This window comes from Morone saxatilis, unplaced genomic scaffold (genome assembly GCF_004916995.1).
Source record: "Morone saxatilis isolate NCDOM2014 unplaced genomic scaffold, NCSU_SB_2.0 Contig17, whole genome shotgun sequence".
Classification (NCBI taxonomy): Eukaryota; Metazoa; Chordata; class Actinopteri; family Moronidae; genus Morone; species Morone saxatilis.
Window position 1 is genome coordinate 15662398 of NW_023339729.1, and position 22565 is coordinate 15684962.

A 22565-nucleotide genomic window follows, 5' to 3' on the forward strand; every position below is an offset into this window, starting at 1 on the left:
GTGTGTGTGTGTGTGTGAATTGTAACCCACATTTACCTCCTTTTTCTGTATAATCATACAATATTTATCCAGATGACCTCTCACACTTCTCTTTCTCAGGTGCGTTTCATCACTAAGATCTGGCACCCTAATATCAGTTCTGTGACAGGAGCAATATGTCTGGACATTTTAAAAGACCAGTGGTGAGTGAGACATATCTGAACCTGCTGTACTCGATGTTCCAGTGTGTCTCCCCCCCGCTGTTTCAAACACAAGTAAAGACACCCTCCACTTACCTGCCCCAACTTTTAATCTTTCTCACCCAGGGCAGCTGCTATGACCCTGCGGACGGTGCTGCTGTCTCTACAGGCTCTCCTAGCTGCAGCAGAACCAGATGATCCACAGGATGCAGTAGTAGCAAACCAGGTTAGAGAGGTGTTTGTGTGTGTTTTGACCTGATGATACGTAAACACAAGAGTACAACAAGAGAATTGCGTTTTGGTAACACAGTCTGTCTCTCTCTCTGCCTTCACCTTTTGTAGAATGTTTTTGTATTTAACCGTACTCACTGAGTTTTTCACTCATCCTCAGTATAAGCAGAACCCAGAAATGTTCAAACAGACCGCAAGGCTGTGGTCTCACGTCTACGCAGGCGCTCCTGTCTCCAGTCCCGACTACACGCGCAAAATAGACAAACTCTGTGCTATGGGCTTTGATAAGGTCAGTGTTTTTGTTGGAACATAATGTTTATATATTGAACACGCATGCATGGTGTTACAAGAGAGGTTGTGCTTCTCAAATATAAATATTTAGATTTTTTCCCATAGTGTTCTGTAATAGTAAGGTGAAAATCTTTGTGTTTGGGACTGTTGGTTGGATGAAACTAGACTAATTAAGATGTCAACATGGGAACTTACGATTGTTATTGTTTTAGTGTTTTCTGACATTTCATAGGTTAAACAGAAAATAAGCGGTAGATAAATCAATGTTGAAAATCGTGTTAGCAGGAGTTGTTAAAGGATTTACTCTTAACAAGGCACAATTCATTCAAACAGAATTAAGAATAAGCTTAGAGGCTAATCTTTCAGTTGTTATTAACTTGCCAATGATAAACAGATTGCAATAAGTTTTCCATTTCCCCCTCGCATACAGAATGCAGTAATAGCGGCCTTGTCTTCAAAATCTTGGGATGTGGAAACGGCGACAGAGCTGCTCCTCAGCAACTGAAACCCAGCCAGGTGCGAGGATCCCCGAACTCCCTTCATCATAGCATCAGCTCCTCCCCGGCACCATTCAACCATTACCATCGCCCCATTCACCACAGCAGTCTGAGCCTTCTTTTGTAACAAGTTTGTTTGCTACAAACTCAACACCGGTAGCACCGCAGTCGCCAATATGCACACCACCCCGTTGCCTGTCTGACCCCATCTGTCCATTATGCCGAGTCTCTTCTGCCACTAACACAAAATGTGTATCCGTGTTATAAGCCACTAAAAACTCATACATCCTGTCTTCCATGCCTTTTTTAGTCATATTGGCTCTGAAACTTCATTTTTTCACTAATTGTTGCTCTTTAATATTGCAAAGAATTGAATAACTGCCATTGCCTAGTGGATTTTCCAGGGTAAAATGAAAAGGGAATCCTCCATACTGCTCTCACAGTACATTACCATTTTACCCCTTTAAGCAACCGTTCAGACCTTATGTCAGATTATTCTCTTATGTGGACATTTAATGCTGTAAAGGTCAAGCTGGACTTTAGTAACTTGACTGGATAGTGTTCTGCAGGAGCAGTGTAATGGATTTTTCATGAACAGTTTATCATAGATGCTTCAATCATCTGCAAAGGTTTGAATGTACATGGTTTTTTTTTTTTTCAGTCTGTAGCATTAGAAAAATCACACAGACATCCTCAAACATCTGCACACAGAAGGAAAAACAGTTATCTGTAAATAGATGTGTGTACATTTGAAAATACAATCGGGATATACTTTTTTTCTTACATGGCATTGTAAAACTAATTATTTTAAATATAAACTATGCCTAGTTTACAATTATATGAAGAGGATATGTTTTTATGCTTTTGTGATCCATGAGAAATCCCTCTGAATATGCTGGTGTCCTTTTTTGTTTTCGAGTGTTTTTTTTTTTTTAGGGGTGGCAAAGCCAAAATCCTGTCCCTAATGGCATAGGAGGTGACAGCCAGCTCAGGCCCCTGAAGGTCATTACATGCCACCTTTTCTGCTACACCACAATCCAACCTTGTGTCTTTTATTGTCCTTGCATGTTCTATGCTGCCTTTATCTTATTTGGCCAAATGATGTGGTGACAGGGTGTTCGATTTTAAACATCCCCTCAGACTTGTGGAACTCGCAAAGGCTCTTGTGAATCTTTGGAAAGAGACGCAAGAACTTCTGCTCGGCAAAACAACTTACAGCGTACCCAGTTTGGCGTGATATCCGTAGGGAACCAAAGCTTTTTCTGTTGCTGGAAAATGTTCTCCTCTGCTCTGAAAAGATGCGTCTGGCACCAACAGGAGAGCACACCTCGAGAAGAAACGCACGGTTCTGAACGTCATTAACAGTTTGAGTTTGCAATGCTGTGGTTTTTGTTTTTCACTCACTTCAGAACATTTGGTTTCGACCAATACGCGTTCTATTCTCAGCCATGGATTAATGATCCGCTCACCCTCTCAGTCCTGGTGTCGATCATTAAGAGGGAGAGCTTTATCACTGATCAAATCCCGCAGTACTCAATCAAAACTTTGGCCATATATAAAGAGGTATGTAGGCGACATCCTATATTCCCCAAACATGCTTTACTACGCAGCCAAATAAAATGCTCATCGAGGTAGGTTTTGAATGATGTCTTATGAGTAGTAAAAGAGGCTGGATCTCCTCTGTTATCCCTTGAAGCAGATAGCAGGCCCGCACAGTGTTTTTTTGGTTTGAGGTACATGGACTGTGAACAAATGCTTAGCATATAGAGAAGTGGGGCGTCAATGAATCCTCACATATGGCCTTTTTTTTTTTTGTGTGCGTTTTTGGAAACTTTCACTTGCCCTACAGCTCAGTCCCCTACCAACACAGTGGCATATTATAGGACATGGAGTTATTGTGCACCCTTCTCCACTGACAGAACAGTTTCCAGCCAGAGCCAAAAAATTTAAAATTAAAGTTTATAGTCAGAGGTAGGACGCACACATTATCTCCGTTACTTGTAAATAGTCAGGTTCTTGATAAAGAGCTGTATCGTTATCACTAGAGTGCACCATTGATGGCTGGATCTATATTTTGTAAGAAAAATAAAGGACAAAAAAATTAAGAGGCCCCCTTCTCCCTGGTGTTCTCACTATGTACAATATTGCACGATGACGAAGCATAAAAAAAGGGGCTGTTGCATCTCAGTTTCTCCATCTGGATTGAGACTTATTTTCTTCTTGTTTCCTTGGAAGCAAGCATCAGCAGTATAAAAAGCATGGTTATTTATTGTGACAGTGTCATGTTTCTTTGATTAAAAAAAAAGTGGAAAATCAAGTTCCCTTTGTTGTTTTGTTTTTAAACTGCACTTCATTAACACTGATCAAGACAAATGCACTGCATGGTAACATCTAAAAGCATTTATTTTCTGGAAAAAAAAATTAAATATGATCATGAGAATAGGCAAACTACATCAAAAAGTAAGTTGTCATTAACACAACCTGCAAGGTTTTCCACTCACTCAATGCTTAAAGCAGGCATTACCTGACAAAATAACAGACAAAAGTACAAAAAATATATAATTGTAAAAGATGAACAAACACCTGAACACATACTTGTATAGTAATATATCATTTATGCATTCCAAAGTGAAGTACTTTCTCATACTTCAGCAGTAAAAAACAGAACAAAAAAGGTAATTCCAACCCAGCTCCATCTCAGAGCTCGGAGCACAGAATCCAGAACTGTTTGACAGCTTAAATTTGTCCATTGACACACTGGAAATAAATCAAAAAGGCCTTTAAGATCATTGCAGTTGGCAGTTAAGCCAACAAGAGTTTCTATCTGGCCTTGTTGACGTTATAACCGAGCTAAAGCTTCTACACATACCAAAGTTAGAAACCTAAACATACCAAAGTTTATAAAATTTAGGTGCAGGTACATCTGTTAAATGCACAAATCTTATGCTATGATGTGCCCATATTTTATCCGTTTGCTGCAAGTTTTTAAGTATTTTGGATATTCAAAATGTTTAACTGAAAAGTTGGACATGGGTATTTACAAAATACGACTGTGTTAAGTAAAACTGGTGAGCTTGAAAAATAAAAAATATGGTGACACACAAAAGGAGGAAGAGGTCAGGACACATACAGTAGGATTTTTCCCAGGGAATTTAATAAGCAACAATCATAACCAGATTAAAACGTTTGTAAAATGTCCATCCTGTTTTTTTTTTCTTAAAAATGGCTCCACAAAAGAAGCAAGAGCAACAAACAAAAGGAAAAAAATAACATGTTTTTTTGAGTAAGACCTACATACAATGAGCTTCAAATCAAGACTATAAGGTATTTAAAACCTTCTAGGATGTCAGTGGTGTGTGTTTGCATGTGTGTGTACACGTGTTTTTTAAGAAAGGTCCATAATGTGTCCAGGAAAGCTTTAGAGTCAGAGGAGCGGTGTGCGGTTGGGAAGGTGTGAGGAAGAGTCTGGCCCATTTCTCTACAGTCTTGATTTCATCTTCACCGGCTTCCTCTTTACCTGAAAGACATCAATGTTTAGACTCAGGTTAGAAGAACAAAGATGATTGGGAAACTTTAATCTTAAGGTTTTTTTCAATGAAAAAAGTACTGTTGAAGACGTGTGTAGAAACAAAAATACAGGAGAAACATAAACCAATAATCATGTCTGTTACTACAATAACGCTAAGAATAACCAGTATACAATATATCGCAAGTAAATTACTGCAAATACAAACTATTATATTCTATGTTTGAGTGTTGTGTGCAATGGCTGATGCAAACCACCTTGTATGAAAGAAACCATCTGAGATGCTTCTTGTATCTATAAAACCCTGAGTGAACTCCTGTCGGCCCTTCATATTTTTCATATCTCTTTCAGGTGGACTCCAGCGATGTGGTATTGCACTTCCATTAAATTGGGGAACTGAAATATCCTTACTTTTAGTGCCCGTTTACACCTATTAACGTGTCTTGATCCGATCACAAGTGGACAGACTAAATACAAGTGTAAACGACCTCTGAGGCGCATTCTGATATGACCACTTTCTGAGGTGGTCTGGGACACATTTGATATCCTTTGTAGCGTAAACGCTAAGTGCACACAAAACGCTGTATATTCGGTTCACTGTAATGTGAATTACGTGCTTAGGCTCTTTCACCTGCCAAGATAAGCAGCAGATGTTAAAACACTGTTTCAATTGATTTGACAAAATAACCACTGACTCCCTTAAAAAAATAGCACAATTTTGAGAATTACTGAGTGAGGAGAAACTTTAGAAACCAATTATTTGGGCCTTCTTGTAAATTTGGGGAACATCACACAGGATTTCTTCTAGACGGCGGTACAACCTCCTCTGTCACCCACTGTGAGTGACTCGCAGCCCGGCAGTAGGAGACACGCTTTGTGATGGGAGCAGGATGCACACTTTTACTTTCTCTGGCATTAATGCCTCTCTTTGTCATCGGGGATGTGAAAACATCAGATTTCCACACAATCGAAAAAGCAGAAGTGTGCGTACTGCTGATAAAGTTCAATTATAAAATACCATAGTGCACCAGCGCCTCTCCTGCAGGGTTGATGACAGCGCAGGTAAAATCAACGGACTAGTGGGGCGCTGAACTGAAAAAAATGTCAGTAATAATGAACAGTGACTGACAAAAGTTTGAGTAAAGTGCAGCCCTCTAGTGTTCATTTGCATATAGAGCGGGGAAGTGAGATCAGACCACAAGTGGTCACTTGAAACGCATGTGGAGACACACTCTCTGGCACTCTAATGCCAGGTGTAAACTGACATTTAAAGCTGTCCACTTGGGATCAGACCACCCAAGACGCACGTTAATACCAGGTGTAAACTTAGTTAGTCAGACTGAACAGTACTGTCTGTGACGGGTAAACTGAACTTGATGTGTTACAGTGTTGTTGTGCACCTATAAACACAGTTTAAAGGAACAGTTCAACATTTTGGGAAATACTTACTTGCTTTCTTTCAGAGTGTTAGATGAGAGGATCGATACCACCCTCATTGTTGTATTACGTATAATGTTGTATTCCCACCGAAGGCCAAGCGAATATTCGCCCTTTAATCTGGTTTATGATGGTGGTTTGAGCCCAAAATAAACAGATTTTGCTGTGATTTAATCAAAAGGATGCCTTTTCTCTTTTACTTCTCTCCAACAATCTCTTTTCTGGTCTTTGTATACATATGTATTATAAAGCTCTGGGTGCACACAGACAGATAAAAGATTGGGGCTCAAGCAGCGGTCTGTGGGCAAGCAGCAGCTCCGTCTCTCCACTCAGTATTTTCAACTGGTCTGAAATCGCGAATGAGTTTCGCATGTTCACGTCATTTGCGTCACCTGGTGCAAATTTACGCCCATTCGTGTCTTTGTATTGACTTTGTATATGATCTAGTCGCGCAAATAAAAGAGAGGGGTATCAATTTTCCTATCTAACTGAAAGAAAGAAAATGAGCGTATTTCCAAAAAACCCTTCAACAGACAAGCTCATATAGCTCATATCAAATATCTGGGATTCGCTGTGTTTAGAGACCTACTGGACTAAACCAACTCACTGCCAGCCCGCCTGCCTCGTCTCCACTGTTGGGCTCTCCCTGCCTGCCAGAAGGAATTCCCCTCCTTTTAGACTTGGTATCTCCCTGGCGGTATCTCTCTCTGTCTTTTCCACCACAGATAACAACCTCTGGGCTGGACTGCAGCTCTATCTCAGTGTCGCCCTCACTGCCCAACAGGAGGGCGACCTTCCCTATAGCTCTCCCTGTCCCCTCTGCAGACTCCTCCTTTCTCACTTTTTCATTCTCTCTGCCCACAAATGGCCACCTGAAGACAAAAAAGTTGACATCTGAAGGATGATGGATTTCTGTGCAATCTCAGAATGAGGGTAAATTCATCAGCATCAAGCATTTTCTTGTCAATTTACTTTGTGTTTGTTTATCTGCCAAAGCTACTAGAAGCTAACCTACTAGAGAGACACTCTTTCCTTGACTCCGCTCTCCATTCTTACCTCTGCAAGTCAATCTGTCTCTTTGTCCCTTCATCGTTCTGCTGTTGCTGTTTTGACATCTTAATGTTGAGTGACTCTACCGATGGGTTGGAGTTGGGGTCAGCTGCCCTCTTCCTGCCTCTGCCGGCTCCACCCCCCGTTGGTGCTGCGGCTCCCTCTTTATCAGCCCCCGCAGGAGCAGCAGTAGCCGTTTTCGGTGGACGGCCACGTCGTTTGACGGGCGATGCGTCTGTCTCGCCGTCGGGGGTCGCATTCTGACTTGGCTCCTCCTAAAAGAGAGAGACACAGTTGAGGAAAGCTCAGTCAAGGTAACTGCTCAACGTCCAGTTGACGTCTGGTTGTCCTGTCTGAGCTTACCTTTTTTCCCTCGTCATTCTTGATGATTGGGTTCTCGTTGTTTTCCTGCGCCCGGCTCTCTGATGACTCAGTGGTGGCATTGCTGTTATTAGAGGACACATTAAAAAAATAAAATAAAAATCACTCAGTTGAAGAAAGCATTATTTGTGATAATGTATGTTCAAGCGAGTGTGTGTCTGTACCTGTTCTTGTTGATGGTTGAGGAGCTCAATGGGGAAGAGTTGGTGCTGGTGTTACTGGCTGTGTCTGAGGCTGTGGTGGTCTTGGTGAAGATCCTCCTTCCTGGTACTGTCAGAGGCTTGTTCACAGCTCCCAACACTGGAGCTGGTTTAGGCTGCATGAAGAAAGGCGGTAGAGTTGTAGGCAAAAGCATCTGATGGTTAAGATCTCTAACGATTATGTTATGTGTAAAAAATAATCAGTGCTTAAGTTTCAGAACATCACTCAGTTCTCTGTTCGCCTGCATTATATTGAGAATACAGATATTTCTATACAGAGGTTTCACCCTCTCAGTTGAACATCCACATTGTTATGAATTTCACTTTCTCAGTGAAGGCCAAAAATGATTAATGTCATCGTGTATTCTGCCTCTCCATCGCTCCTTTAAGTTAAACTACCCTTGTTACAATTTTAAGCATTATTAACCTATAATGTGGATTGCTCAGTAAAACACAGCGTGGTACTCCTATTTACAGTGTTCATGAGAGCGTCACATGTTTCGCATTTACCTTTCCAGTGAGCAGCATTTGTCTCATCTCTGTCAACAGATACTCTTTATCATTTTTGAAGTCCTGTTGAAAGAAACCACAATTGAAAACTTTGATTAGCACAAACTGCTAAATCCCGAAGGTCATGATTTGGGCTTTAATCTTAAAGAGGTGTGCTCATATCGATCATATCTTTGAAGTGTTCAGTGTTGTATTTATGTTTTCAGATGTCTGGTAGGGGTTTGTCTTGACATGATTTTCCAATCCCTCAAGGATAAATACAAGTGTGTGTGTGTGTGTGTGTGTTACCTTGTCTTGTACGATGAAGAACTTGGAGGGTAGGACAGGGTCTTTCGGAGAATCCAGGTGACATGCGGTGCTCTTGTTGGCGATAACGAACAGAGCAACATCACAGACGATATACAGCTTCTGTAATCACGACATTAGACACAATGTTAGATGATGATGCAGAGCAGTCTGGTCCCCAGTGATTTATGTGCTCAAAGTGGGGACAATTGTCCTGCTGGTGGTGCTATAGCTACCATATAGTTTTAAATTTAGAAAAGATTTATTGGAACCCATGTGTGCCACAGATCTGCAACTATCATGTAGGTCCAACCAAATGCACGTTTTATTTTTAGTTTATTTGTTAAGACTTTTTCAGGCACAACATGCTGTATGTCACAAGCCAGTCCCTAAATACTTCTCTGAATAAAGACTGCAGACAATCTCAGCTTTTTGTTTCTAAAATTGGAAACATTTAAAGAGTTAAAAAAAAAAAAACTGCCAAACAATCCAAAATTTTTAGGGAAGCCCTCACAGACAGTCATCAGTCTAAAATGACACCATCCTTTCTAGTATCTGAAGACAACTGAATTTGTAATAAATAATTTGTATTTAAGCTGTTAGCTTTATTATTACTCCTAAAGCTCCATGTGTAAGAATTAATTCAATCTTTTTTTCCTTTTCAAAAGTACAATGCTTCTGATGCTTTTGCTTGTGTATAACTGGCTCTGTTGTCTTGTGTCTCATCACTTTTGTACTTCTGTGTGTGTGTGTGTGTCTGTGTACCTCATTGGCCTTGGCATCATCAGGACACTGTGCATCCTTGGTCTGTTTGATGTTCTCTACCATCTTCCTTAGGAAGGCATGACTGTTGTTCTCATTCTTGGTCATCAGCACTTCCAGCATGAACCACAGGCACCTACACACATGAGCACAATTCATATACTGTATGTCACAAGTTTAGCCATTTTTGAGTATTTTGTTCTTATAAAATTTGAAAAATAAGGATTTTATTAAAAAACATTCTCAGCTGTATCATCAGATCCAGGACAGGACATTTCAGGACACACAACCAAAATACAGTTAACACTCACTCTTTGATGTCTTTGAGCTGTTCATATTCATGTGGTTTTGTGAAGTCTGGGTCGTGAGCTAGCAGGTGGATCATATAGGGAACGACATACTCAGGAAGGAGGGAGACAAGTTTTTCTGAAGAAAGAGAGAATAACTCATTATAATGTCTGCAAGTGTGTTGGAAACATTAGAAATGTTTTTGCAACCCCTCACTGAGATGGAACATTTGGTGTATCAATAAAAACTAAATGCAACATTATGGAAAAATAAAGCAAATAAATCATGGATATGAAATATGTGACTTAAACGTCTACTGAAGAGACTAAATCTTCCTCAAATGAATACATGTAATGAACTTAAGGGACCAGTGTGTGGGATTTAGTGGCATCTAGCAGCAAAGTACATATCTTAACACCACTACGGTGGCTGTGAAACTCACGGAAAACGCAAAATGCCATTTCTGTAGCCAGTGTTACGTTTGCCTGTTCTGGGCTATTACCTACGTGGCGGTAAGTTAAATGTTACACACTGAACGTTTAATTAGCATATTTACATCATGCCACCAGCAGTGGTTTAATACTAACTGTGGAAAACTAGCATCTCCAATTCCTAATGTTTGCATAATAGTAGTGGATGGAAACAGGCATTAAACTGCTTTTTCTTTTGCACGTTTTCTGGAATTTCAGTTTATTTTCTAAATTTGGATGGAGACTTGGCTTATGTGACTTTCATAATCTCAACTGTCCAATAAAGCACACATTAAAAACGTCAAAGCTACGTTCTTTAAAATGATATCAGCATGTGTGTAACCTTGGAGCACATGAAGCTTCAGCAGGAAAACATTCATAGTTTGAACACTGACCCTGAGCGAGTGGGTTTTGTTTGATATACTCTCTGCGGACGGAGATGTTTTTGAGGAGGCACTGTCGGGCGTGGGCACGGCGCTCCTTCACCGGGTCCTTGGCACAGAGGGCGAAGACGGCCAGATACTCCAGTGGCAGCATTAGTTTGACAAGAGCCAAGTGCAACTTCTGAGCAAAGATCTGACGAACCTGGTAGCACTCATCCTGTATGCAGAAAGTAACAGACATAGTGGAGTCAATCTCAAGACACACAACTCAATTATATAAAGAGAGTAAAGAAGATTATTAGCACCGACTAATGGGAATATCTTCTTTTACTCATAGAACACATTGCAAATGAATCTATTGACAGGTAAAAACGTGTGCTCATTGTGTACAGTACACTGTGCATATTTACAATAGGCCTTTCACAGCATTCAAGTCATAATAGGCAAAGTGCAAGTGTTATTAACAACATTAATGATGGCTCCATTCTGGCAGTGAGCCAGGAAGCACAATATAAGAGCAGCTAAAAGGAATTAAGTCATTATTGATTTTATTATTAACACCTGTGCTGCTCCTAAAAAGGCCTATGAAAAGGTGACGTAAGGGGGGGACTGACATTGATGACGAGGCCGCAGAGCTGAAACTGTTCAGGTGTGATGATGTCATGGTAACAGGGCTCCTGTGCCAGCTTCATAATGGCTCCACCTGCGGCCAGCCTCAGACGAGACATGTCTGATTTACTGTGAGAAGGAAGAAATAACAAAAGGGGCAAAAGGATAGGAAGGAAGACAAGAACATTTAAATCAATTTACCATTGACAAATTTGTACCTCTGAATGTGTAATAAATCATTATATTAAACCACTGTTACAGGTTGTTACTTTATGATTAGTCTTAAAAGCTCCCATGTTTGAGAATGAAATGAAACATGCTTTGTTGCAAGTTATGCTAGCAAGATAACGCGCTAAAGTCCATCCAAAGTTAGCCATTTTTGAACTCTTGCATATCCCTCCACTAGAGCTTAATCCTCTAACAGCTCTACTGTGACTCAGCACAGTGACATTCAACCCGAGTTACCTGATCTTCTTCTGCTCTGTGAGGTCTCCCTCGCTGACCAGCATGGCTGACAGCAGCCGCAGGGTGGAGTTTGCTGACTTGGATTGGTTGTTCTTCATGCCTAGTAACCAACGCACTAGCAGCTTAATAGCCTGCACCTGTGGGAACAGGAAGAGCAAGAATAATCTATAAAACATTTTTTTCTTTTTCATTACAAAAGTCAAATCTTTGTCATCAACATAAGATGTGTTTGTTTGATGTGTTTGTTTGATGTGTTTGTTGTTTACCTTAGCTAGGACCTCAGGTGAAACTTCCTCATCAGTGGTCCACAGCTTCCCATTCTTGTTTCCCACCGACTGGAGACACAAAAGGCACATCACAGTCACATTCTCACTCTTTTCTTTGTATACAATTATGTGTATTTCAGTACACAGTTTGATCTCCACGCACCCTGTCATTCATGAGCAAGTCCTTGACAATGAAGTTAGCCACAATGGACTTCATTGGTGAAGCAAACTGATCAGGGGCCAGCATGGAGATGTGGCCCAGGGACACGAGGGGAGTGATGAGCTGCTCTGGGACATCTGCATTGAGACTCCGTGACAGAGGCTAGGGGTGAAGGAAAAAAAACAGTGAGTGCATCTGAACACAGAAATATTTAAAAGAAGATGACAGAAACACAGCAGACAAGCAACTGCTGTACAACACAAGTTAAACTAGATTAAAGAAACATTATTTTGTAATACAAATGATATCCCTGCAGGCCAGTAAATTAGGAAATGGTCCCTTACCTCGAAAATCTGTGCCAGCTGCACTTCCTTGTTGTTAAAGATGGCATGGATACAGTGAACAGCCTGCTTGGCCTGATGAGGTGTTCCCCGCTTGGCTTTCTGATGCAGGATGGGAATCAGAGTTCTGATGGACACATAAGAACAGACATTAGGAAGACTAACACAAAACAGCTTATTCCTTTACTTTAATCCAGATCTGGACCAGTATGGTGAATGACAAAAGTGTGGAGCCCAATCCTTCTGGCTGTCTCTCTTCTCTTGTACCGTATTGTTCTCATATTTGAATGCGCAATGCCCTTCGCCTGTAGTCGACACTTAACCAGTTACTGTCAAATAAAAAATGTCTCTGGTTTGAATTTATCACTTGCACTTAAAGTATGATATAATTTCTCTCTTACGATCTGATCTGTTGTAGCTCTGTCTCAATCTTCTGCCCTGTGTTCCTGAATATCTGGATGGCTGCCTCCGCCACCTTCTCATCCTCCATCTTCAAACACTGGAGCAGAGACTCGTAGGTTTCTGCCGAGTGGAACGCTGTGGGGTGGGTGAACGACAGGACCTAAAAAGGAGGGAAATTATTTACTTTTTCTTCTGTTCATTATTCATATCACTTACACAAAAATGCACATGTTTAAGCTTGTTTACGACTCATCACACATGTTATTGTGGGCACTGGCTTCCATTTATCACCATGTGCTTGTTTCATGCGATATACCTTGAGTAGCTCCAGGCCAGAGCGGATGGCTGTGTCAGGGGTAACGCCTTCCTCATCATCGTCGGCTGTGCCCTCAATGGACTTGTTCAGCAGCTTCACTAGTGCACTAAAAGAAAACATTACATTGTTTTAACAAAGGGATGGTTAAAATGTATAAACCTATGTGGTACATGACAATCTGAACCACTTTGGGATATCTTTGTACAACAGAATATTAACTATTCAACATAAAAAAAAAAATTGTTACACTGCATAACTGAAGCAATAGAAGTCATTCAGTTTGTGTGTTTCCTCTCATGGTGTTTTTCCATAAAGCAGAAAGGGTTAAACCTGTTCCTCATTTAATGCCTGCAGGTTCACCTCACCACCACTAGGTGTCTCAGTGAATGAGAAAAGCCAGTTTATGGTATTACACAATGACACAGGGAGCTTCATGTACTCCCTGTGCCTTGATCACTGAGATAGTGAACACAGACTGCTGGTCTGTCTTATGACTGCCTCTTTGTGTACTGCACAAAAACACACTTACATCTAATATAACAGGATTTACAATCCAATCTCATAGCTTTAAATTTGAACCAAAAATGACTCTAGTCCACTTAAATGGTATTATAATGGTATTATAATTAAGACTTGAACATGTGCTAATATTTGTGGTCTGTTGTGAAATTTGACCAAAGCGCAATCCTTGGCGTGTTGAGGATTTTTTTCTGACCTGATGGCCTCAGAGTCGATATGGACCGGGGCGATGCGCTCCAGCAAGAATTTAACCATCTCCAGGAACGGGTTAGTGGGTTGTTTGGGAAATGTCAACTTCCGGGTGATCTCCCTCTGCACAGAGTACAAACAGTACACAATTAATAACAACATTTTCACAGGTTTCTGCTTATATGTCTGCATAGGTGTTTACACCAGGGTTTGTATTACAAAATCTAGGAGTCCCTTCATTCTTTGACCCCTTGAGTTGTGCTCACATCACAGTTAACTGAAATCCAAATACATGAGGAGGATGGGGGGGGGGAGCACATCTGTCATTGTTTCTTAACTTCATACCAGAGTTCAAGATTGGCTCAACCATGACCTTCCTATCATGGTGACTGCTTAGATGAAAATCAAACAGGGTGGAGGGGTGAGCTCTTTGGGTCTCTAATAATAATAATAATAATAATAATAATAATAATGATAATAATAATTATGTGATAGCTGATTAACATTATAAGGATAAAAACAAAAATAAAGGCTGAATGTTTTTCTCTATTATGGTAAACCAGGGATCAAGTACTGATCTGGTGTCTATTAATGTACCAGTAGAAACTTTTATAGCTCGAAAACATTTCCTGATATTAGAATTAAGTGACCACAACTTAAAAACATAGATAAAATGAATAATTTTCAGTAAATAATAAGTCACATTAAACAAACACATAGTCCTCAGGGATTTCAAGTGACCTTGATCGATTTGGCAGCTACAGTGTCAAACACAGGCTCAAAAACAAGCCCACAGCATTAAGCCTTATTGCGTTTTGTGGCCAGCGCGTTAGCAATATTAACACTTGTGTGTATGTGTTAAAGATTAAGGGAGAAACAAAGAGACTGGCAATCTGTCTGTGAGTGAGTGTTTATGCTAAATGGATATGTGTTCAGTATCCTCTCACCACACAGATCTCAGCCTGTTTGCAGGAGCAGGTCGGGCTGATAAGCATCTCCAGCTGGACTCGGAGCTTCTCGTCCTCACCGAGAACCTGGTTGAACTTCTTCATGAAGTCCTGGGCCTTTCCAGCGTCTGGCAGATTCTCTGTAAAAATGAAGCAGAGTTAAAATTAGGATGTCAGTCACATTAAGTGGCATGAACCATTACCATTCTGAAGAAACGATACAGCGTGTGGGTTGAAAAAATAAAAATGTTGGTGTGGTTTCCAACTTACTGGCAATACTCATCAACTTCCCAAACATGGCTGTGTTATTGGCCTCGGACTACAAGCGGAAAGAGAGGGAAAAATGTCAGATATGTCGAAACATTTGCATCAGAAGACATAAAAGAGTTTAGTTTCGTATGTTTGTCAACTCACCGCAGGCAGCTTGTGGAGGTCCAGCAGCTCTTTGACGAGCCCTCTGAGCATGTTCTGACACTTCCACATCTCATTCAGGGCCCTAAAAACAAAAATCAATTACACCAAGAAACAGGTGAGAAGAGAGGTGGCAAAAACACAGGGGCCCATCAATATTCTCTCCTTGTGATATGTACTTGTCAACCTATTAGTGTGTTGTTTGTGCTTGCCATTGTGTATTTGTGTGTACAATCTAAAAATGTGTGTGTGTGTATGTGCGTTTTGTGGTGAGAGGCATCAATATTGCAGGTGTACTGACTTGACAGCATTTGTATCCAGGCAGGCATACAGGTAGTACAAACACTTCATCTTCTCCTCCGTGTCAAGGCTGTGAGGGACCATGTACTGAGCGAAGATCTTCTCCACTAATAACCTGTAGAAAAGAGGGGAGAGTTTACATTAAATAATAAAATATATGACCAGAGAGAATAGATCAAGTAAGAAATCCACAATAATTTCATCGCAATACTGTAATTGAAAATTTCTTTGCAGTAATTCTATTTACATTGACAATGATCAGTTCAACTATCACTAGTCTTAGCTGTTCCACTTTAACATCTTTTATATTGTCTATTAGTCCAAGTCTCTAATGCAGATTTAAATACATTTATTATGCAACAGAGAAAGTACTTCAAGTTTTTTAAAGGCAATCTAGTTATATCTGTGGTTTCTCCAAAGGTTTATACTGGTTTATACTTGGCAACCTGAACTTAAGTCATGCTATGAATAACTGAAATGTCTGTAACAGCTGTGTTATTTTCCACATGAAACGATGTATACATCTGTGTATGTGCTCACTTGTCGTCGATGCTGTTCTGATAGTAGATGTGCAGCAGTTTGTCTTTGATCCAGCTGATCTTTTGGGCAGACTCTTTCCCAGCCTCATGGTGAAGACAGTATTTCTTATAAAGCTGAGCCAGGCCCATCATGGCCTCCTTACGCACACGCCACTACAGGGAAAGGGAAAAAACAGGTCAGGGATGACAGAATTAAAGAATTATGTCAATTTACAATTCTTTAAGTATGAAGGGAAATTCCTCATACTGCTGTGTATAATAATATCGGCACTAATGAGTCTCCATATATAAGCTGTTATTTGTCTCACCCTCTTGTCTAAGGTCCTTTCTCGTACGAAACCCAACAGCTGGTCATTGACCAAGTTAAGGTCTTTCTTCCCGGCATTGATGATGGTGACAATGACATCATGGCGAATGGCTTCCTCTGGGTCATGGGAACGCACCTTCAAATACTCTGATTGGATAATAAGGAGAAAGACATTTCTCAGAGCATAATGTGAAAGACGGGCTGAATTAGAGGGGAGACGAGAGTGAATGAGACAGTGAGTCAGAAAAACAAAACAAAAAAACACAAACAAACAACAAAGCGCACCTGTCAGGTCTCTGGCCAGGTCTGGGTGGTTCATGAGGCAGTGGCTGGCAAACTTTACACACTCTAGCCTGACTGGAACATGGATGTCATTGAACCTGGAGAAAAAAAAAAAAAAAACATCAGTTATATACAATGAAATCAACTCAAGTATTCATCATGCTTTGAGAAAGCAAGTGACTGACTAAGGAAATACAAAGTGTCTAAATGAAAATAAGCAAAGACTACTGTTTGTTTCTCTTCTTGAATATGGCCACTTCCTTCATACAATTTATTATGGGGGTTCCAACTTTTAACCTGAACTGATCCTCCCAATTTACCAATTAAGTTATGATTAAGAGAATTCATAGCTTTCACTTCACTACAAACCATCTACCTCTTAATCTAACTCAAGAAGGAGGTCTCGTCAATCATCTCCAGATCTTTACAACCACCAGTCTTAAGACTCCACCGGGGGAAAATCCTACTTCTACCTTATAAAATGATACAGATTATGGGGTATTTTCACAAAAACCTTCTGTATATCTTTAGAAATATATACTGTGTATTCCATGTTTTCCTGATTGAACCGGATCAGTTTAAAGCTTCACTTTGTGTGTATGTCTGCATAGCATTCATGTAACTCACCGTCCTAAGAAGCACTGCCACAGTGGTCTGTTCTGTGAGGCCAGCTCTGAGTCTTTGGCCCCGAACAACTTAGCTAGCAACCGTACAACAGCTAGACGCTCCTCGCCATCATTGCTCTGCAAACACAAAACAAATACACATGAAATGCAAGTTGCATTTTTTGGGCTCTTTTTCAAACATATATCCATTTAATTCCACTGAGACAAACTGTCAACCATCTCCAGCTGCGCTTATCCAATATCTGCACAACCTGTAGCAACATTGACATACAGAGTTGGAAGGCCAAGTGTTACTGCCACTGCCATATGGAAAATTACTTTAAGTACATTTTAATACTAGTCATTCCTGTTCTTGCATTTCTCTTCAACAGAATCAGAAAAATCAAAATCCAAACAGATTCATATTCATACAGTCTGTGGTACATACAGAAACAGTTACAGTACGATAACTGCCCACACTAAGTGCTCGGCAGAGGCGTCCTTTAATGTGGTCACGGCGTTGCAACCCAAGAAACCATCAGTACTGTGGGGTTTCAGAGTGGTCCGAAAACATGCAGGTTAGGTTGATTGGTGACTCTAAATTGCCCGTAGGTGTAAATGTGAGAGTAAATGGTGAAAGTCTCTACTGCCATCTGGCAAAGTCTGCTCTTAAAAATACGTGTTAAAACTTTACATTAATTTCTATTTCCATTTGTTCATGTTCCTGCATGGCTATTATCTTGCACGGCTATTATCTTGCACTACTGTAAGGCAAAACTGACTCAAGCTGAAACACATTGTACTTTCAAATCTGAGCAAGGCATCAAGAGGTACTAATCTTCTGTGGTCTGAGGTGAGATATCTTGTTATCATTTTGACTGTGTATGCGTGTGCCAACCTTAAGTTTGAATTCCAACTGTGGCATGACAGAGGTAAGCAGCATAGGGTCGATGGAAAACAGTTCCTGGATGAGATCAAAGACGTGCTCTGATAGGTCGCTGACAGATGATTTGCCCATCACTAAAACCTGATTGAAGAACTGAGAAAGGAGATAAATACTTTATTAAACAAGATCCGTCGTAGATGCACACAGTGATTTATGTAGACAGAGTGTGAGGATGAGAGTGACAAAAACAAAAACACAGGGGCAAACTCAAAATGAATAACTGAGACATAGAGGCTGCTACTCACGTTTGCAATACACGTCTCTATGGTCTGGACGGTCCTCTTCAGCAGAGTCTTGGCAAGATCGTACGCTTGTTTGTTCAGATTCTGTTCCAAGGAAAGTTAAAAACTGAGTATGATGTTCACTGTCAGTTTGACTAACTAATCAAACATTTACCGATACAGAACGTCTGCAAGAAAGTATCCTAGGCTCATTGTTGTAAAAAACAGATGAAAAGCTGTTCTTGCTCCAAAAAGACACCATTCATCATAGTTTAGAGTAATAAAGGTTTCTCTTGTGGTGAGAAGAGCTCAGAATAAGTTTCCATTATTAGAAAGCAAAGAGGAAAAAATTATGGAATTTTCAAAGAAGCTACTGATTGTTTGTGCTGCAAATGCTAATTTTATAAACCGAGTTTTGTGTTATTTTTTTCAGTTTTTCAACCTTAATATTTGTTGGGGCTTTTATTGCCTTTAAATCGATAGTGACGGCTGAAGAGTGACAGGAAAGGGGAAAGAGAGAGAGAAGGGCCACAGGTCAGGTTGAACCCATGGCCGCTGCAGTAAGGACTCTACCAGCTGAGCTATCTGGGCGCCCCTCAGATTTTATTACTGAAGAAAAAGAAAAGAAAATTTGTAATCAAAATGTGAATAATTTGGTGTGTTTTTGTGTTTCCTACCTTGTGTGCAGGGATGAGGTTGATGAGGATGGTATCCAGCAGCTCCTGTGTGACTCCATCTCCCTCCATGATGATGGAACTCATCAGGTCCATCATGTGCATCTGCACCTTCTGGTTATGGCTGTTACTGTAGAGGAAGAGAGACAGGGATGAAAAGACAAAAGACAAACTGAGACCACTACCAGCAGGATTGTGCTGGAATGTAAAAAGGGTCTGATATTTGTGATATATATAGATATATACAGCAGCAGTTAAACAAGGGCCTTACTTGATAACGGAGAAGAGTGTTTTGAACAGCTGAATGAAGATCTCATTGCAGTCCTCCAGTTCAAAGCATATGTTGTATGACTTCACCCATGCCAGGTTCTAGAGGAACACACACACACACACACACAACAAAACAATATTAGCAGCTCGTAGTACTGTCCCTTGAACCACAATTAAAAGAGGTAGTCCACCTTAAAACATGTTTGTTTTTGAACTGTAAACTGAATTAAATGACTATATTGTGACAACAATACTGGTGTTGAAATTTACATTATTACCTAATTTATGAAAATCAGCATTTTGTGGGTCAAAAATGGCTCTACACGCCCTCTACTGTTACATCAACCTGTACGTTTTAAGCCAAATGCTGAGATAGAGTTGAAAAAACATTGTGAGTGAGACAGACACACACCGGGAGAGTTAGCCTCTCTGAGCTGTTAGCTTAGCTACAACACAGGAACCACACAGAAACGTTTAAAAAAGATGGTGAAAGTGCTTCAAGTGACTGTAAAGTCTCTGCGAACTCTGTTTTCAGTGCGGACACGGAGAGGCTGACAGCAGCTACTCATTAATTCTGACTACCAGCTTGCTACCAGTCACTCCGGTCGGTGTACAGACTACGCCCCTTAAAGTCACTGTCCTTATATTTGCAGAGAGGGAGGAAGCTAGCAGAACTATAGGGTGTAGTTACACTTTTAGAAAACCACTTTTAGTTTAGCCACTTATGGTTTCTTACCTCCAGCAGGTAGAAGTATCTGTTGAACTGAGGGCTCTTGGTATCTTCCAGCCCCTTTAACTGTCTGGTGATGAACAGGAAGATGTCCTGGGGACGAGACAGGAAAAAAACTTGAGCATGTGATTGAGTTAATTGTTTTTATTTTAGTATTGAGTTTCCTCACAAGCTCTCAATACAGCAGATTTGACCAGAAAAGGCAGTGATGGTTTGCAATGTTGATTCTTCAGGAAACACTTAATAGATATTGGAGGCACTTGGTTATCCTACTGCAAACATACCAGTATCTCTTATTGTAAATATCAATTTTGTTGACTTTTAGTGTCAATACTGCAGAAAGTGGTCATTTTAACTGATGTAATCAGCAAAACTGAGGAGCTTGGACTGCCTTTGAATACTATTCCCCTGACGTTAGTGCTCAGTCACTTGATAGAAGGCTTCAGGCAGTTGTCCATGGTCAGCTCCTCACCTTGAGTTTGTCGTGGGAGGTGTAAGGGGCCTCAGGAGCATAGATCCTGAAGATGTCAGCCAGACAGCAGGCCACAAGTAGCCGTACGTCTTTATTGGGGTTCCTGAGGAAGAACTCTGAGGCGAGGTGGAGCGCCAAGGCGAGATATTGTTGCTTCTCCTCTTCAGAGTCTTGATCCATGTCCATATAGGTTTTCACCACCATCTGTGAAACAGAGCAACAAGGGAGGAGGGTGAGATGAGAAACATCTTGTGTAGGCTAAAATTAAAATTAGTAAAGCAAGTTGAATATTTGACAGCTCTGCACTACAGCTTTAGTTTGATGGTTTCCCACAATGCTTTGTGTTATCTACACAATTTCCTCCCTGCAGTGAAGCATCAGTGTGGAACCGTTATGACAGAGGGTTAGGACAGGATGTGGACAGCCTCTTTTCATCTTCCGGCCGTCATTAATTACCTACCTCACATTTTTAATGCCTTTCTTCGTCATCTGTGATGTGAAATTTCACACAGTCAGAAAAAGTACAGGTTGGCATCCTGCTGAAAGTTTCTAATGAGCAGTTGGCACCTTGCATGGCAGCCTCTGCCATCAGTGTATGAATGTGTGTGAATGGGTGAATGTGACCATGTAGTGTAAAGTGCTTTGAGTGGTTGGAAGACTAGAAAGGAGTTTTATAAGTGCAGCCTGTTTACCATTTATAAAATCCAGGCTACTGAAAGCGCTGTCAGCTGAAGAGTCAATCACAGGGTTCGTATAACTTTTTAAGAGTAAATTTCAAGCACTTTCAAGGCACCTAAATGTAAAGTTTTTCAGACTCGAAGCCAAATAGAAAGAAAAATCTTATTATAAACGGCCCACCTCTCATTCCCACTGTCTTCTTCCTCTAAAATAAGACAGCTAACCAACGGACGCAGATGAGTGAGTGAGTTGAGGTAATAAAATCCAAAATGGAAAGTTTGTACAGAAATAGAGTTTATCTTGATGGAACATATTGATACCTAATTGACAAGAAGACTGATGACAAATTATGACCTTTGTCTTGTTTTTCTAAAGTCCCTGAGTCACTGTGTCTGATAAACTCTGCATGAGCTCTAAGCTTAGGTGAAAGTATGTGTGGAAATGCACAACTTTTTCCACGTACACACATTTTGCCACCTTTTAGACAACTGTTTATAAATGAGGCCCCAGTGGTAGCTTGAGAGGTAATTCTAGCATAATTGCCACAGTCGGTATTGCAGATCACATGATACCCACAGGCACAAATACTGATTTTTTCATCACAAAATAAAGACTAGAAATTACTCTATTATCAATAGATCATTTGAGCCATAAGGTCCAATAAAAAGGTCTCAAATCTTCACAAGCCATGTCAGTGAATCATGTGGGGGAAACTTTTCTGGAATGAACGTTAGAATCTTAGAACACTAAACATTAAATAAAAATAAATAAATAAAATAAAACCATGGTTTTAACCGGATTAGTTGTTTTTGACAGATTTACCAAGACCAAATGAGGAAGAACATGAAGGAAGTCAGGTATGAACTATAAACCCTGGCATTCAGGGTAGCTTAAGCAATTATCCAGAGCACTTTATAATCTGGCCTGTCAGAGTTGGTTGGAAAACGGTTGTACTGAATTTATATGAAGGGATAGATGAGAGACTCAACCGTACAGTCTTTGTACGAAAAGACAACCTAAGCTAAGAGCTAAATGAGGATAAAGCAACTGAGAGCCTCAGAGTTTGGTGAGAGTGTGACACCCCTGTATCATTAGAAGAGTTACTGAACTAAATGACAAGAACTCAGGTTTCACATATTTGAACACTTCAGTATCTATGGGGGCAATTCAAGGTAATAAACCATTACCCTTACTAGAGGTATGCTGTGACTATAAGAGTTAAAAAGGTCCAGTGTGCTACATTTAGGAGGATCTATTGTCAGAAATGCATGTGGTTTCATTAGTGTATAATAACATGTAAATACAAATCTATTTGTTTTTGTTACTTTAAAATGAGTGGTTTTTATCTACAGAGGGAGCAGATCCTCTTCCATGGAGTCAGCCATGTTGAACTGCCAAGTGTCTACAGTAAACCAAACACTGGCTC

At 40.4% G+C, this 22565-nt stretch overlaps 2 protein-coding genes across 6 annotated transcripts in view; one reads left to right on the forward strand and one right to left on the reverse strand.

The window, feature by feature from the left end:
• The window catches only part of ube2kb (ubiquitin-conjugating enzyme E2Kb (UBC1 homolog, yeast)), a 5711-nt gene extending 2208 nt beyond the window's left edge, over positions 1–3503 (forward strand). Inside the window, exons 4-7 of the mRNA XM_035659514.1 lie at positions 100–182; positions 306–405; positions 571–699; positions 1132–3503. Coding sequence (XP_035515407.1) covers positions 100–182; positions 306–405; positions 571–699; positions 1132–1206 — 387 coding nt within the window. The 3' untranslated portion in view covers positions 1207–3503. The remainder of the gene's footprint in view (positions 1–99; positions 183–305; positions 406–570; positions 700–1131) is intronic.
• Positions 3504–3585: 82 nt separating this feature from the next.
• The window catches only part of pds5a (PDS5 cohesin associated factor A), a 24722-nt gene continuing 5742 nt past the window's right edge, over positions 3586–22565 (reverse strand). For 4 of the 5 annotated variants that reach the window (XM_035659509.1, XM_035659510.1, XM_035659512.1 and 1 more), the window contains exons 3-33: positions 20462–20665; positions 19996–20082; positions 19261–19358; positions 18993–19119; positions 18340–18420; positions 18047–18187; positions 17171–17286; positions 16547–16641; positions 16263–16408; positions 15956–16107; positions 15417–15530; positions 15119–15200; positions 14975–15023; positions 14705–14844; positions 13765–13880; positions 13050–13155; positions 12733–12893; positions 12335–12458; positions 11994–12152; positions 11831–11899; positions 11565–11701; positions 11105–11228; positions 10503–10707; positions 9661–9775; positions 9353–9485; positions 8591–8710; positions 8303–8365; positions 7757–7908; positions 7575–7656; positions 7218–7486; positions 3586–4715 (exon numbers count right to left, since the gene is read on the reverse strand). In XM_035659509.1, coding sequence (XP_035515402.1) covers positions 4712–4715; positions 7218–7486; positions 7575–7656; positions 7757–7908; positions 8303–8365; positions 8591–8710; positions 9353–9485; positions 9661–9775; positions 10503–10707; positions 11105–11228; positions 11565–11701; positions 11831–11899; positions 11994–12152; positions 12335–12458; positions 12733–12893; positions 13050–13155; positions 13765–13880; positions 14705–14844; positions 14975–15023; positions 15119–15200; positions 15417–15530; positions 15956–16107; positions 16263–16408; positions 16547–16641; positions 17171–17286; positions 18047–18187; positions 18340–18420; positions 18993–19119; positions 19261–19358; positions 19996–20082; positions 20462–20665 — 3771 coding nt within the window. In that variant the 3' untranslated portion in view covers positions 3586–4711. Of the gene's footprint in view, positions 4716–6723; positions 7034–7217; positions 7487–7574; positions 7657–7756; positions 7909–8302; positions 8366–8590; positions 8711–9352; positions 9486–9660; positions 9776–10502; positions 10708–11104; positions 11229–11564; positions 11702–11830; positions 11900–11993; positions 12153–12334; positions 12459–12732; positions 12894–13049; positions 13156–13764; positions 13881–14704; positions 14845–14974; positions 15024–15118; positions 15201–15416; positions 15531–15955; positions 16108–16262; positions 16409–16546; positions 16642–17170; positions 17287–18046; positions 18188–18339; positions 18421–18992; positions 19120–19260; positions 19359–19995; positions 20083–20461; positions 20666–22565 lie in introns of those variants that run through there. The other variant, XM_035659513.1, reaches the window with a different exon arrangement.